The sequence below is a fragment of the Melitaea cinxia genome, chromosome 2, assembly GCF_905220565.1.
Source record: "Melitaea cinxia chromosome 2, ilMelCinx1.1, whole genome shotgun sequence".
In the NCBI taxonomy this organism is placed as follows: Eukaryota; Metazoa; Arthropoda; class Insecta; order Lepidoptera; family Nymphalidae; genus Melitaea; species Melitaea cinxia.
Genome location: NC_059395.1, coordinates 522,292 through 540,280, shown reverse-complemented (window position 1 = coordinate 540,280; position 17,989 = coordinate 522,292). Strand labels below are relative to the sequence as shown.

General features: G+C 32.4%; 1 protein-coding gene across 1 annotated transcript in view; it reads right to left on the bottom strand.

Annotated features, from left to right (window-relative positions):
- Nucleotides 1-17,712, bottom strand: part of LOC123666824 — a 104,225-nt gene extending 86,513 nt beyond the window's left edge. Inside the window, exon 1 of the mRNA XM_045600851.1 lies at nt 16,974-17,712. Within this exon, the coding sequence (XP_045456807.1) occupies nt 16,974-17,712 (739 nt within the window). The remainder of the gene's footprint in view (nt 1-16,973) is intronic.
- Between the last annotated feature and the right edge of the window lie 277 nt (nt 17,713-17,989).

Sequence of the window (17,989 nt, the reverse complement as noted above, 5' to 3'; positions counted from 1 at the left end):
ACAAGAATATATGCGTGTGTGTGTCAAATACGTAATAATTTGTGTAATGTCTTTTTATTGATTTAATTTAGTTTTAGGCATAATTTAAAAAAAAAATATTAGTACTCTGCACTCCTTCTCTATAAACTATATGTATGCGAAATTTCATATTACTATTTAAATAAATAATAAGAATAATAAGAGCCTTTTCCTCAATTCAAATTGACCGATAAGTGTTTGTTTATTAGTTGTTCTTTCCTTGTGGGTTTTTATCTTCGACACAAATCATTGAAACATAATGAACATTTAAATAAACAAGCCAACTACGAGATGATCACTACGGAAGCTCTAATTTGTAATACAGTAGTTGTAAACACTTGGAGTTACGCTGGTATACGAGTTCGATGCTCGCAAACTTTGTTATAGCCCTTGTATGTGATCTGGGCATCTTTGTATTACGTGTTTCCGGAACTTCAACACAGGAGTTAGTCCTAATTGGACCTACTTACGCAAAACAGAACCAACCCACACACTGACAGTTTTGAGAAAAAGCCGTTTTTGTCAAAATTTTGTATACAGTAAAATTGTTTGTTACTTTGAATAAAATTTATTTATAATATTGTACCAAATCATTTATTCTATGTATACAAATATAATTTTGAGCAAAATCATTGGCATTTTTAATAATAATAAAAGGAAAACTCGTTGATTCCTTTTTGCAAAATTATCTCTGTGTGGGTTGGTTCTTTGTTAATTTTTATAAATTTATAGGAAAACAATGAAAAATCCCATATTTCTTTTAACATACCCTTTTATTATTATTTATTTATTTTATAATTGATCGGAAAAGATGATATAGAAGACGATCTTGAATGTTTTTCAGGTCAATTTCCCATATTTCTTTTAACATATCCTTTTTTATTTTTCAATAATATTCTATATCATCTTTTCCAATAAGTTTTACATATAAATCATGGGTGCCTTGCGGAATTAAGTGTAGCATACTTTTTAAATCCTTTAACTTAGCGTCAGGGACAGCTTTCATTGTTGGCCAAAGTGGCTCCATTATCGATTTCGTTATAAAATATTGTCTTCCGCGAACATTTTTTTTTTATATCCACAACCTTAAAATCTTTATTTAAATTAGTTTTCATGTAAATTTTGAACATTTCATCCTATTTAATCATAATTTCTTTGGTATGAAGCCATGAAACTTTTTCTCCGGGTATCTTTTTCTTTCTATTTATTATATTTTTTTCTAACTTCAATGATGACAAGAAATCTTCATTTTTCATCCTATGTACATGCATTGGTTTCGTTTTTTTTTTACAAGTTTTCATAACCTGAATATAATCATCCGGTGTATAGAGCCTCTGTTGACGCTTAAGGGCACATTCTATCTTTCTAAAATCTGTATCATTTGGGAGGAAGCTACGCCTTGATTCAAGGAATTTTATATTTATCTGGTCTAAAGTTGGATGTTCATTCAACATGGCTTTCAGCATTAAGATCAATTTTATATTGCGGTTCTGACCTCCACACGCATCACTCCATAAAATCAGATATTTTACCTTGCCATCAAGCCTTTCCATGATATGTTTGATGAGGCAAGACCCCACCTCTTGAGCATATCGGCCAGCTTCTCCTTCTACCAACACATTACAGTAAGCTTCGTCTTTGCTCCCAGTATGTATCCCTAAACTGTGTACCCAGAGTTGTCTTTTGTAAAAGACGATATTTGTAGGTATACGGGGTAGAGGTAACGTGTTTTCGAGGTCAAAAGTCAGAGTCTCGACAGTGGGATCATCTTTAGCTAGCTTCATGTCAGTCCTCAATTAGTTAATTTTGTAAAAAACAATTTGTTGACTTTTGCAGCAGATAATATTTTCACGCCAGTGGTTTTCGCTTCATCGACGTATAATTCATATATTTTTGATAAAGTCTTGTCTGCTCCCAAAAACTTAACCCCTTCTGTTTTTGTCGGCGATAATACATATGTCGACAACCTTTTCATAAGGTTAATAAAGAACTCCTCGCTTTCAGGAGATGCTCTATTGCAACCGCCATGCGAACCACGATAATCTTTAATGCAACTGTGCGATCGCACCTTACAAAGCGACGTATTTATTCGTTTTGCCGACGTCTGTAATGTTTTGTCAAACATATCTCTACAAACTGATACACCATCTAGAAAATATTGGCGAGAGTAAGACTTTTTCTTTTTCTGTGAAATTTTAGATTTATTGTCCGTTGCAACGTAATGACGCTTCACAGCTTGTTCTTTTATTAAAGCAGTTAAAAACATATTTTGCGCATTATATGATCCTAGGGAATAAAACTTTTTAAATGAGCTAATCTCTTTTCTACTGAAACATTTTAATAATAATTTTAAGGAGGATTTATTACACAACACAGATACAAAGGACATGACTTCTTAGACGTCGTAAATAAAATTATATCAACAAGGAACAAGTAATGTGAATCTTTGTAAACTATAGGATTACACCTATTTTAATATGCAAACAAGAACCAACCCGCGTGGTTCTACTTATTTGATTAAAAAATAAAAAATTAAAGGACCATGTGGTATGGATCTTGTTAGTTTATTAAACAACTGCTGTTATGTTGGTTGATAACTTTGTCATAGAAATGTTTTATACTGTAAAAATTGTCAGATCATTTTGATCTTTACAGGGTCGATAGAAGGTTGATTTTTGAAAGCTTCTGTGTCATTATCTCGATTATGGCATTTGTGTGGATTGGTTCCCTTTTGCATAAGTAGGTCCAATTTATTTTATTTTATTTTATTTTATTTTATTTGATTTTTATTTTATTTTATTTGATTTTTATTTTATTTTATTTTACTAAATGTCGTTAAGTGTAAGGCCAGTTTTTTTTGTCTTATTTAACGCGCCTCGTAGTTTTTAGGACACGAATTCCAATTCCATGGTAACATCGGATAAAAGCCTATATGTGTTGTTTTTGATATTCAGCTATGTGTATCAAGTTTCGTAATATCAGATCAGTTAATTTGTATGAAAGGGTGATAAACATACATTGATGCATCCCCGCCAACTTTCCCTATTGCTCGTTATTGTTAAGACAAGACCTGGGTCAAATTAAATTAAGGAAAAATTAAGGAAAATCGAAGAATTTACAAACAAAATATTACTGTACAAAGTTCACTGGGCCCGCTAGTATTATATGAGTAACGTGATTCTTCTAATTGCCTAACCAGTTTTTTTATTTGACATTGTATGTTTGTTAAGAGTTAGCTAAAAATGTCGAAAAAACACGTTTCTCTACGGTTATTATTTTTTGCTTCGACGCCCGTGGGTTAACTATCTAACTGAAATTAAGTATGAATAAATAAAATGTTTTTTTTTTTTAAGTAAAACTTCTTTACGCAGGCTTGACTTGGCAAGTAAGCTGGTGAATGCGTGACGAGAGCGTTATGAAAAGTGTGATAGGACGAGGCGAACGGAGTAAGGCCAAAGCAGGCTGCTCCAGGTTTTCAGCAGGTTATTTCCTGCTATATATATACATAACGGAAATCACACGGATAAAAACTTAATACGAGTACATTAACTAGTCGTTATTGACTAATTTTTTTTTTTTTTTTTTTATATTTGATATCCGGAAACACGCACGTATGTATATGAAGTAATAGCATCATATCGAAGTGTTGCTATTTAAAAAGCAGGAAATAACCTTAAATTAATTAAATACAATTTGAAGCTGTAAATTTTTTATATACCTATTAAGTTTTGAGGAAGATTCGTAAATAATTGATTGTATTATACAATAATATTTGTAGCTATAATTGATTATAATATGAAGCTGTGGTTACACTGTGTAACGACAGCGGTAACGGGTTTGACAGCTCGCGATTTCTGGATTGGCCATACAAGTTTGTTTTTTGTTTTTTTTTTGTTGTTGTTGTTGTTGTTGTCTATGTGTTTTCGTTATTTATGTTTTTGGAGTTTGGACCCACAACTTATGGGTTGATTGATAGAGATCTCTTTTAGACATAAGTTTGCCCTTGCCAACTTTTTTTGTAATTGAAAACTGTAAGTAAGAATAAGTATTAAAGTTCTATTAAATATACACATCGGGTAAAGGATTGACAACTTACTGTCCGTGTTGGAGTGTTTACGTGTTATATAATTTTTATAGTCTTATAGACGTAAAAAGCTTAGAACGATTAAAAATCATAAGATTTTAATGTTTATTAATTATTCGTCTTTTTAATACTTATATACAAAAAAATCCATTTGCCTTCTAAAATATCAAGCACATAATATATTGAATTATTTTATTATATCTATACAAATAAATAAAGTTGAAGTGTCTGTTTGTAATATTAAAATAACCACTTTATACTAAATGCATATGGATGTATACACGGTACATATACCAAAATAACAACAATTTTTGTCTGTCTGTCTGTTTGTTCCGGCTAATCTCTGAAACGACTAACGACAACGTAGTAAGGACTAACTTAGGCTACTTTCATTTTAGATTTTTTTTTTGTTTTAATAGCTCTGCGAACTGATAAATAACCTTTTTGTTAAATTCTACGCGGATGAAGTCGCGCGGGCACAGCTAGTTTAAAAATATATTTCTAGATTTCTTAAGCTCAATATCCTTATAAAATCCACAAACGTTAAATTACATCATAATTATATCATCGCCATAATAGTTCTCGTAATTAACACCAATTTAAAACAATTAAAGATAAAAGGATCGAATGTTATTATTATACATATCTTAGAAATACAGGTTCTGTATCCGCTTCAGCCTGTAATATCCCACTACTGCGCATAGGCCTCTTTCCCCATGTAGAAGAAGGATCAGAGCTTAATCCACCACGCTGCTCCAATGCGGGTTGGCGTATATATTCCCTACTATCAGTAACGATCGCTATCAGGTGTACATGATAACAACCGGGACCGACCGCTTAACGTGCTCTCCGAGGCACGGTGGGGAGACCCATAAGGACTGCATCTGTTATACAGGTTCTGTGTAACTTTTATATATTACATAATATATTTCCATGAAACTTGGTATATACTAGGAGATAGTTAGAGAGCCTCCGTGAATCTGATTACATTTTATCCCAATATCACAAAAAGTCACAAAAGTCACAAAGGTAGCTAATACTATATTTATACATTTACATAAGCGTTATATAAACGTATAAATATTTTATATAACGCGTTTTGATGTCATCGCAATTAACACATGCAAAATTGATAGCAACATTCCAAATACTAGAAGCTAATGAACTGTAGACCAATTCAATTTGCAATATTATATTGACACGTGTTTTCGGCTAACCGGGCGTCGTGAAAGACCTTCCTAGTTCATATCAGCCGAACTTATATAGCCTGTAAACGAACACTCCTAGGCTTTTTTCTGCATACAGAGGAAAAGTTAGGGTCTGTTTAACTTGTGGATAAAGTTTATCCTGCCCATAAGTTACGAATAGACATTAACAAGAAGTAGAACAGACAATTTGACCCTGTTTTACCTAAATCAACTAATTTTTTTTTGTATGTACTGTCCATAAACAAAGCGGAATTATATATATAATACTAGCGACCCGTCCCGGCTTCGCACTGTTGTAAAAATACCAGTGTTCCTCTACTATATTATGGACATATTATACATATAAATCTTCCTCTGGAATCACTCTATTTACTAAAGAAAACCGCATCAAATTCCGTTTTGTTAAAGATCTAAGCATACAGACAGCAGGAAGCGACATTGTTTTATAATATGTAATTATATATACACTTTTATTTGTTTAATACCATCGTGAGATAGCTTTAACGACAGTCAGGGTAAAAGGCCTATATAATATAATGGGCCTGCTCAACTGTGGATTTCTCTCTTTGCCAAAATAATCAGGTGATATCAGGTGCTCCTGCTAACAATAGCTATATCGAGTGTACGTGCTCCCTGGCACAGATGTGATACAACAAGGATAAATTATCAAATAGCCAGAACAGAAAAGAATACTTTTTAACCGACTTCAAAAAAGGAGGAGGCTACTCAATTCGACCGTATATATATTTTTAATTTTTTTTTAATGTATGTTCGGGGATAACTTCGTCGTTTATGAACCGATTTTGATAATTCTTTTTTTTTTTTTTTTTTGTTGGAATAGAGATATCTTAAGTGTGGTACCATGATAAGGAAACCAGGATCTGATGATGGGATCCCAGAGAAATAGAGGGAAACCCTCGAAAATCCGCTTAACTTTTTTTTACTGGGTGTACCGATTTTGATGATTTTTAATTTAATCGAAAGTATATGTTTATCATGTGGTCACATTTAAATTTCATCGAGATTTGATTACAACTTTTGGAGTAATCTTTGATAATGCGTATTTACTTGACTATTTTTTCGTCTACCTACGTTGTATTACTTGTCGATATAATTGAAGTCGGTTTTTTTTCCTTTGCTGGCAAACACAATTATTATATACAAAACTATTGCAAGCGAGAATCGAGAGTGCGATTAATATTACTCTAAATTAATTTAATGTATTACAATCTATCAAACAGGTTCGTTCATAAATTAAGCCCACATTAACATGAATATCTAAATAATGTAGTTATTAATAAAAAAATATAACCTTCCTTAAATAGTCAAGTAAAGCTCAGTTCCTACGCTATGTATAATATTATATACGACATGTCCATAATTAAGTTAGAGAACTTCCTCCTTTTTAAGCGACTTCCAAAAAAAAAGGAGCAAATTCTCAATTCGATTGCATTTTTTAATGTATTTTATGTGTATAAGTTTGACTGGGTGGACCGATTTAGATGACCTTTTTTAATCGAAAGGTGGTGGTGCATTTCGTGTGGTTCCATTTCAATTTAATTGAGATCTCACAGGTACTTTTCGAGTTATATCTAATAACGCGTATTCACTTGACTATCCTCTCGTCGTTGATCCATGTAATTGAAGTCGATGTTTTGCGATTGCAAGCAAACACATTTATTTTACAGTCGTTTAGGAACTATACGGCTTGGAAGGACCTACGAATCATTTTCTTGTTAAATATAGGAATCGCGTAAAACATCAGCTGACGTTACATCACTTCATAAGCTCAGTTAACTGGAATAATTAACACAATTATAACAGATTACAATAATCCTCATAAGACTGTAGTTGACCCAATTAAGGCTAATATTCAATTCGTTCTCCATTAGCGACCGATCAATTGACATTTACAAATTAATGTGTCTGCTAATATTTAAGTATGTTTCGTATAACTATACTTAATATACATTTAATCAGAACGTGTTTTGACTAGCCCGTTGGCGCAGTTTGTAGTGCTTTCTGCTCCGAGGGTTGTGTGTTCGATTCCCACCCCGAGTCTGGGTGTAATATAAATATTTATTGATATATTTATATATGTATTATTTATAAGTATGTTAATCGAAAAAAAAATGTAGTATACCAGTCGGCTGTTACCTATACCACAAGCATTAAGTTGCTTACTTTAGGAACAGACGACCGTGTGTGTATGTTGTAAATATTTATTTATTTATTTATTTATGAAATCTTTGATTTTCGTCACACATTATTTAAAAAAAACTGTTACATAGTGATACTCTTTTATAGGTTTATAAACTTATATTTATTTTGATTTAGTCTGTGTCCGTGCCAGTTTCATTAAAATATATAATTTTGAATATTATAGCTCGAATAGACAGTAAACAAAGTGCCTTTACATTTGTTCTAAATCATTGAAGTAAAACATCTCTACGCACGCTTAGGGCGTGGGGTGGAGGATGCGTGACAGAAGCGTTACGAAAACTATGATCGGGCAAGGTGAACGGAAGTTGAAAGGGAGATATAATTTAGTGAAGATAAAAAGAGAGAGAGTTACATTTCGTAAGTTTTACTTCAGTCGTGTGGTCTAAAGCACACTCGTTTTTTATACTCGTACGAGTATATAGGTATCATAATTAAATAATTTTTAATAGGAAAAGAGTCATAACAGCTAAGATATCAACGCTCTATGCTTTAGTAAGTAACGAACCCAATTCTGTCTAAAACAGTTTCCATTTTTTAGAAGAAAACTGATATTTTTTTTACAATACTAAATTCTTAAAATAATGTCGCAATATTCGATACGCCCAATCCTGAATTAAATTTAAAAATGATTCCATCAACGATAATCGTCAAGCAAACTACGAAATCAAACATTTTGAGCACACGACATCTAACAAGTTTTCCGTTAATTACATTAGCTGATGACGTCCCAAATATGTTTAGAATTAAGATTAATAATATGATCGCAAACATTCGCTAATCAACCGAAGCGTACGACCAAATATTTTGAACAAACACTCTTATCGGGAATGTATGACGTATCGCCTTGATCTTCTAAGACTTATCTCCTAGACTTAAGATAATAACATCTCGACAATATCTTGATGCAAACAATTAGTCACAACCACGTTGTACGTCATTTATATAATACCAGTGTTTGGAGTTAAGTCTTTTAAGCGTTTTTACAAATATTGATAATGAGCTAATAACATTATAATACGCTGTAAACGAGAGCTTAATTGTAGTCTTAGAATTAAGTCTAGACATACTACTTCAAAAATGTCTATGTTGCGAAATAAAACGTGACTTTAATTGTATTTTATCCTAAAAAACCGACCTCGATTCATTTAAAAGTAGTAAATGAGAAAACAGGTAAGTAAGCAAGGAGTAAATAAGCAATTAGGTAGTGAGTTCTCGTACAAATTTAAATGCCTCTATGAAGCAATGATAAATTTACGATATCATACACACGAAAAAGTGCAGTCGATTTGACCTCTTTTTTTGAAGTCGATTAAAACTGATAGATTTGTAAGATAATTAAAATCGAACCGTAATTTATTGATCATATGTATCAATAAAATTAGTGCATTGACTCCGATAACGAGGTCTTTATCTTGAACCCAAATTATTATCTACCCGCGAAAACAATTAAAACTGTGTTAAAACCTTATTATCATGTCGGATATAGTCTATTTAACATTTTGTTTTTGATGTAAATTTTTTGTTATTTTTAATTTATTAATCTTCTATACATTTGTACACGTGTACACGTCAGGACGTGCACATTTCATATATTATACATTAGCTGAGCCCGCTGTTTCACTCTCGGTAATTTGAGAAAACAACGTACTCAAATATCATGCTGCCTATATGACCTACCTGATAAATGAACTATCCAAGACAATGATAATTTTCCACTTACAACCAGTAGTTCCTGTGATTAGCGCCATCATGCATTAAACTCTACCGTATATTAATATATGTACCTATATATATATATATATATATATATATATATATATATATATATATATATATAACTAGCTGACCCGGCAAACTTTTTTTTCCACTAAACGCTATTAAAAATTAGGGGTCACTGGTAGAAGGGTGAAAATTTTTTCAATACTAAATCATAATAAAATAAAAAAATATATCCAAAAAAGAAAAATAAATATTTGGGGTGTGTTACCCTTATCATTTGGGTGTATGAAAAATAGACGTTGACCGATTCTCAGAACTACCCGATATGCACACAAAACTTCATAAAAATTGGTCCAACCTTTTCGGAGAAGTTTGATAACAAACACCGCGACACGAGAATTTTTATATATTAGATAAAATTGAATGATGATTAAAAATAAACAAACAACATGAATACATAATTAATTAATACAATTATACGATGTGAATCAAGTAATTCGACCTTGAATACACGATTAAAATATTATAAAATTCTAATTATCATTGGAAATTTACAAAAAAAAGACAATCTCGCACGTTTTTAAACATTGTGAATAATTTTTTTATTAATATTCTTTCCCACGATCAAATTAAAAACAATAAATACGTAAAACTTTAAAAAAAAGTACAAAAAAACAACAATTCACTTCAAATACTATAATTATTTCATTAACCCGTGATATCTTGTTACGGTCACAACGATGTTTTAATTACAGATTATCAGAAATAATATTCGAAAAAAAAACGTAACTCACACGGACAAAATATAATCAGTTATTAACCGACTTCAAAAAAGGAGGTGGTTACTCGATTCGACCGTATAATGTATGTTCGGGGATAACTTCGTCGTTTATGAACCGATTTTGATAATTCTTTTTTTGTTGGAAAGGAGAAATATTAAGTTCGATACCATGATAAGGAAACCAGGATCTGATGATGGAATCCGAGAGAAATTGATGGCAGCCCTCGAAAATCGTAATGATGACTAATGCGTTTGTAATTTTTTTCGTCAACTTACGTTGTACGACATACTTTACTTACTTGTCGATGTAATTGAAGTCGGTTATTTTTCGTTTGCGAACAAACAATTATTTTTCAAATTAATCAATTCCCCTCAGTGACGACACACCAAAAAAAAAAGTACGCTTCAGCCTGTAATATCCCACTACTGGGCATAGGCCTCTTTCCCCATGTAGGAGAAGGATCAGAGCTTAATCCACCACGCTGCTCCAATGCAGGTTGGCGGATATATTCCCTACTATGAGTAACGATCGCTATCAGGTGTACGTGATAACAACCGGGACCGACGGCTTAACGTGCTCTCCGAGGCACGGTGGGGAGACCCACAAGGACTGCACAAACACCCAGACCACGGCAAACACCTGTATGGCCAATCAAAATAAAAAAAAAGTATCCTCCTCCAAATAAAAACATATACCTAAAGTATTATTTAAAAATATTAATATAAAAAAATCCAATTAGAAAATTTGAGTCATTAATTAATAATTTTTTTTTTTTCGTTATAATTTATGGAATAATATGCTTAATCTAAATAGTTCGATTTGATTATGATATTAAAAGTCGAAAGTCATAATAATAGTTTTATAGTTATCGCAAGTAACACGAGCAAATAAGCTAGTAATGCGTACGGACTAACGTTACATTTTAATTATGTAATTACGTCACGTTCAAAACCGGTTTTTATATTTAAAAAAAAATCGATTCGTTCATCTCACAAACACTTTTATTACAAACATGTGTTATATCGTAAATAAAACGAATAGTTTTTTTTTATGTATAAATACTATTTATAAAACGCTTGAAGCGGCTTGATACTACATATATAAAATTATAGATATTTCGATGTGAAACAAGATAGACAGCTAGAGATAAAACTTAAATTCCTTTAATCCCGACATTCCCGTCTGTTTCAAAGTAATTCTGATAAAACTGAGACACAAAATATCTATTTACACATATTGTATACGCATATTTAGTTGAATCACATAACCTCCTTACTCAGTCGATTAAAAACAAGATGTATGTCTGTAGTTATTGTTTGAACTTTCACTATCTCGAAGGCACGACCCCGTCGTTACCCGATGACCGCGCGACCGAAGCGAGAAACAGATTGGTTCTTGTTATTATTGACGTATTTAATTCTTCTTTATACGGTATATTTATGTTTTATTTTAGCAAATTAGCGTGCGGCAGTCGACAGAGTATTACGAACACTTTAAACCTCACTAACACATCTGACACAGCACATAACACCACATTACTCACCAACAGGAACACAACAGTACTTAAAAGATTTGTTATTTAGCTTCCATAACCCATACAAACTAATAAATTTATAATATTCCGCGTAGTAAAAATAATAATAAATACATGCAAATAAACTGAACATTTTTTTTTAAATAATATATTCTGTATAGAAGAAAAAATATTATATTCTCATTTAAATATATTAAAATAAATATCAGAATAGTGATTTTTTTTATTTTAATTTACAATATGGGTATAATTTTCATTATAATAACAGCTTTAAAGTAATGAGTAGTCATTCAGTCATCACGATTTATTGACAAAAAATATATAATACGATTTTGATATACCGATTTGATGTCATAAAATTTACATGTGGTCACGAATTTACATAAGTACATTGATTTAATATGACCACATACCGAGTTACAACTATTTTACGCCTACGACTTTGTCTGTGCTTTGGTTACTCAATGTAAGCAGTTATTTACTGTAATTGTAAATAATATAACCTATTATACTTCGAATTTTGTTTCCAAGTACATTAAAGATACTTGTGTCACCCAGGGGCTACTGCTGGTCGACATACAAGCGTACGGCTCACGTGATGGCAATCAATTACCATATTTGAGCATAATATATACTGTTACGCCCTATCTCAATTAATCTTCGATTCTGAATAGTAAGTAAAGCATATTTTTATAATTATAGCTACAATGTATAATTAATTCTAATGCCATAGTTTGTGTAAATATTCCAAACACTGTCACAGCGTTTTGACAGAGTGCCTAGTGCGAGTTTTATTCACAGAAACATGACAGAACGCGTTGATACGTGAAGATTATTTTGCATGGGAATTTAAACAGTGCAGCCTAGACGATAAAGATTAGTATACGATACAATCGATACAGAGTCATCTAGCGGCAAACGCGAGAACTAGGTTGAAATCCCGAATTTCCCATACAAAATGAAGTTTGAATTTACGCTCGTTATTGCGAGACAGATTAAACAAAACTCGCACTGGGCACTCTGATGACTAAGAGTTACTTCCGAAAGATGAATTTTCCTCATAGCAACACTCATAAAAATGAAACATTATCAACTTATTTACTGATTCATTTGGATTTTTTGCGGTCACTAATAATATTATAAATAGTTATCTTACAGATAAAAGTTTCTATACGTTTTTTTTATTTATTTTATTGTTGTTCAATAGTTCGCAATGAATCAGACCCCAAGAAACTTTTTCACTTCCTGCTGATAGTCTTTGATAGCCTTATTGTTATTATCTTAGCTTATGTATAAGATAATCTGAATCAGTAAGCAGTGAATTACGTTCAATATATTATATAACCAGCTTTATAATAGTCAGTTACAAGTGATGACCTAATCTTAAAAATTCCACATCATTTCAGACACGTCGATAAAATAGTGCTTTCTCATACTAAGAAATATTCCATTCCATTTAATATCAATAATATGCATAATCAATTAATTTGTAAGTGTTAATATATCAATGAATAAATTGAAAATGACACATCAAATAAAGCGAATATAATTATATTTCAATATTAACTCAAATTATATAATGAAATAAATGTATAAAATTAAAAAAAAAAATATGATAAAAAATGCTAAATTAGCTTTCAAATAAATTATCAAACATTGTTTCGTATGCCGTATTAAAATAACAGAAACTATGATAGCGATTCTTCAACTAGTGTTGCTAATGTTTGTCGAGAAATAAAGTTTTTTTCTTAATAATAAAAAGTATACGCCCCAAAAAAATAAAAAAATATAACACTGTATCAAAAAATTCAAACATCGAAAGACATGATTATTTTTTAATTTAACCCCAGTTGTATGTGAATCTTGTGCAGGGGCCCGCAAACACACACAACACACACACGAGACTACAAGATACTTTGTCATATGCGAAACGGAATGAATCCCGCGATCGTTTCGGCGTCACATTTGTATGACCTGTGCACTAACACAGCTTCAAAAGTATGCTCATAAACAAAAAATAAGGATAAAGTTCTGAAGACAATTGAACAAGTATTATAATATAAGCAACTAGCTATGTACCGCGTTTCCATACGTGTTAATTTAATGAAAAAATATACCAAGGCCTTCTTCGGTAAACGGGCTATCCAAAACAAAACGAGTGTACTTTAGACCAGACGACTGAAGTAACTTCTTTAACTCCATCTATCTTCTCCCTCTCAACTTCCGTTCGTCTCGCCCGATCACACTTTCGTAACGCTCTCGTCACGCATTCACCAGCTTACTCCAAAAGTCAAGCGTGCGTAGAGAAGTTTTACTTTAAAAATGATTTTTCAATTCGAATGACAATAGCACATTTTAACAAACAACAAACAAACAAACATACTTTTCAGCTTTAGAATATTAGTACAGATAGTATCGAGATATACTACTATATATTATTATAATTATCAGACTTTTTTTTCTTTAAATAGATTACAAGACTTATCAACAAAGATAGGCTAAGATCGAGCGCTGCGGTAAACGGCACAAAAGTAAACGTAGCACAGGCATGAACGTAAACATCTGCAACACAGTGTTTGTATAAGATTGTATTTGTTCTCAAACAAAAATATTTGGGTTTGCTCGTAAACGAAAAAAAAACCAGCTTCAATTACTTCGACAAGTAATACAACGTGAGTAAACGAAATTATAGTCAAGTAAATACGCGTTATCAAATATTCCTGAATTTTTGATCAAAAAAATTATCATAATTCATCATTACAGCCTAAACAGTCCACTCCTGGACATAGGCCTCCACAAGTTTACGCCAAAAGTAACGTGAACTCATGTGTTTTGCCCATAGTCACCACGCTGGGCAGGCGGGTTGGTGACCGCAGTACTGGCTTTGTCGCACAGAAGACGCTGCTGCCCGTCTTCGGCCTGTGTATTTCAAAGCCAGCAGTTGGATGGTTATCCCGCCATCGGTTGGCTTCTTAAGTTCCAAGGTGGTTGTGGAACCTTGTTATCCCTTAGTCGCCTCTTACGACACCCACGGGAAGAGAGGGGGTGGCTAAATTCTTTAGTGCCGTAGCCACACAGCACTATCATAATTGGAATACAAAAAATAAGAACCTCCATTTTTTTAGGCCGGATAAATAGTTTATTAATCATGTGTTTAAGAATTATAGTCAAAGGATGTGGAACGGACAAAAGCTGATAAAACGAACGGAAGCTAGATACTATCACTTTTAAACAAGAAACATAATTATTATATCAATTCCTTTCATTTAAAATTGTTACCGAAAAAAAAAACATTACACACACTACTATGTATATGACACACACACGCACATATACTTTTTGTTTAATGTTCGAACTTATAATTTAAATTCTTTATGGTCGAATTTCGACCACTGGGTAAGCACTAGTTAAAATAAAAAAGACATAAAAGAAAGATATAAAAAATATTCAAAACTATGATGCTGATTTCTTGGAAGTTTATTCAATTCTAATTCTTAAGGATTGAGGTAGATAATTATGTTCCTTATTACCGATTTTTATTGTATTAAAAATCAATTTTACACATTGTTATAAGTGCAAAAATAAGATAATTTATATTTAAAAAATACTGCAGAAACTATTATGTAATACTATAAATAATAACATGAATCACAGCATAAGATGCGGTTTTATCACCAACAATAGTCATAACGCCAGAATTGAAAAAATATATATACAATTCAAAGATAAGAAACGTAAACACAAATGTACCTGATGTTATTTTTACAATAATATGGGTCAGATACGTTATCGTTACAAACAGATCATTTAATGATAATTCAGTTTCACTCGACGCCGCAGATAACGAGCGTGGCGTGGAAGAAATGAAAGTCGATGGAATGCGTGATGGTCACTTTTTGTTCCATATCATTTACTCTCAGCCTTCCACTGTGTCTTAGATGTATCAAATTCTTCGTTTAAGAGAACAATTGTATTTCACGTGATTGGTTATAACATATTAACGATAATAATAATGTAAACAGCGCGTATCTGAGATTAGATGGTAATTTTGTCTATACATGTTGACATATTTTAGACTAGAAGACATTATTCTTCTGACATTATTCAGTGAACGATCGATAGATTAACGATTAAATTGTTATTACAAATTTGTTTAATTTGATGACTTTTTTTTAGTTCGAAAATTCATTAATATCATGAAAACGAAATTACTCTGGTCCAAGTATCGTACCTTGAGCTACTTACGCATAGATGGCCTCTACATTATATACCCTCTACTTGCGCGAAGGTTTCACAAAATAACGTTGTTATTACTCGAAAATAATCAGACATATCGTTCTGTTGAAAGTTGTACTCATTTATCAGATTAAAAGATTTTGTAATGACATACGTAGTTTATTTGTATATATTTTTTCATGTATTTAACACCTGGCATTGAATTACAATATTAATTTATTATTAATTTTATTAACTTCTAATTATTAAAGAAACAAGCCTAAGAAATTTTGTTTGATAGCAAAGTTTGGTTTTATTTTATATTCAGAAGTCGTAGTCTTTTTTTTAACTTAACTGAAGAGAAATATATTCAGAAGTCGTATTCTTTTTTAACATAAGAGAAAAAGTAAAATTTTCAAATTTTAACGTACCTACTACCGGTTAAAGAGTTACTAGACAACACACGTACTTACACACAAGCAATTAAAAAATTCCTAACAATTAAAAAACCAAACCCCTTTGAACTTCACCGCTCTTCGAGAAAAAACAAACGAATCCTTTATTTATACATATGTATATATTAAACAAAGTAGTCGTTAGCGAAAACTTAATGCTTCATTTCTATTTATGTAAATATCAAACAAAATAATCTTCAGATTTTTTTTTTACTTTGACAACACTAAGTGGTCAGTGATAACTTTAAATATGGTACTGGAATATGCATTTGATGTTTGGTCAAGTTATCGTATTTGAACAGAACTTAATTAAATACTAGCGTTAGAACACTGTTGTATTTAATAATACAATCAGCGAACGTTGAATCACTAATAGTAAGCTCATAGAACATAATTTATTCTGCTATGTCGATATTACGTTCATTTAATTCCGCATAATCGATGCAAGAAAAAATGTAGTTTTCTGACTCTTTCATTGATAAACGTTGACAATGCAACAATAAATTGGCGTTCCACATGAACCTAACTTGAGTCTGATGTTGGAATACATTATCAAAGACAATATTAACATATTCTTATTGATTTTTCCGGTAATTCCTATTGGTATTGAATTATATGCTAGAGTAACTACAAACACTGCTTTATGATTGTTTAAGTGACTATTGCATATTTTGTGACCAAGGATCATTTATATAGTAAATTCTATGAATGTGAATGAATATTTATTTGACTTACCTCTAGCCCAGCCGGTGAGCACGTTTCCGAGATACGCCACCTTGTAGACAGGGTCCGGTTCACTGATACGCACACTATTTGTGCGACGCAACAGCCTGCCCAAGCCACGAGATAATCTTCCTATGGCTCTCGCCGTAAAATCCTTTCCAGAAGCTCCATCAGCCAAACAGACCTCGTTCGGCAGGATCGATCTCCCTTGCACGTTCTCTCTGTGAGCAATCAACTTGGGTATCGTCAGAGGAATTGATTTCTTGCGCTCAGGAGTCAAAGTTTTAGCCTGATTAACACTGTACACGTTGCAGTTCTTCTTAAAGTTTTGGCTCTCTTTGGTATGGTCCGAACCGTAGTCAATCGTATCGGAACTCCCCGTGTTTCCTTTTCCGTTAAGATTCTCGCTCAGAGAATTGTTATTTAACGTGTCTGTTTGACCGTCGCTGTACCGGCGCTCGGAGGTGGCTCGCCTCTTGATAAGAGACGGATTCCTAAGCAGTATGCTCGTTTCGCTGGAACTTCTGTTTTTTAGTATATGGATTTTTTTCACCCTAGAAACGGCGCAGTCGACCGAATCTGCGCTAACCGTCCTTTCCGTTTTGCCCTCCTCGTCCAAGAAGCGAACTCTCAGACCGCTAGATTTACAATCGCTAATTGTTTTTTCCGCATCTTGCAAGCGCTCCGGTTGACTTTTTGCTCCTGCATCCAGGCAATGGCGTTCATTTTCGCTTAAAGTACCGCGAGCCATTTTCACTTGGAGGACTTAACTTTAAATTTGGAACATTACATTCTGGATATTCCCGCCAGGTGAGTTATGGTCGTAACTACGATTAAATTAATATCGTTATCTAGTTCACGATACAGAGCATTAAACCAGTCACTTCTTAGCTAACTTAGAACACACACAGTAGTAACACACTTCGTCCATTAAAGAACGACACCGGTTTGGAATGTAGCCTACACTTACTTATACACTTGTCGTTTTGTTGAGAAAATGTTTACAAAAATCCGTTCAATTAAGAATC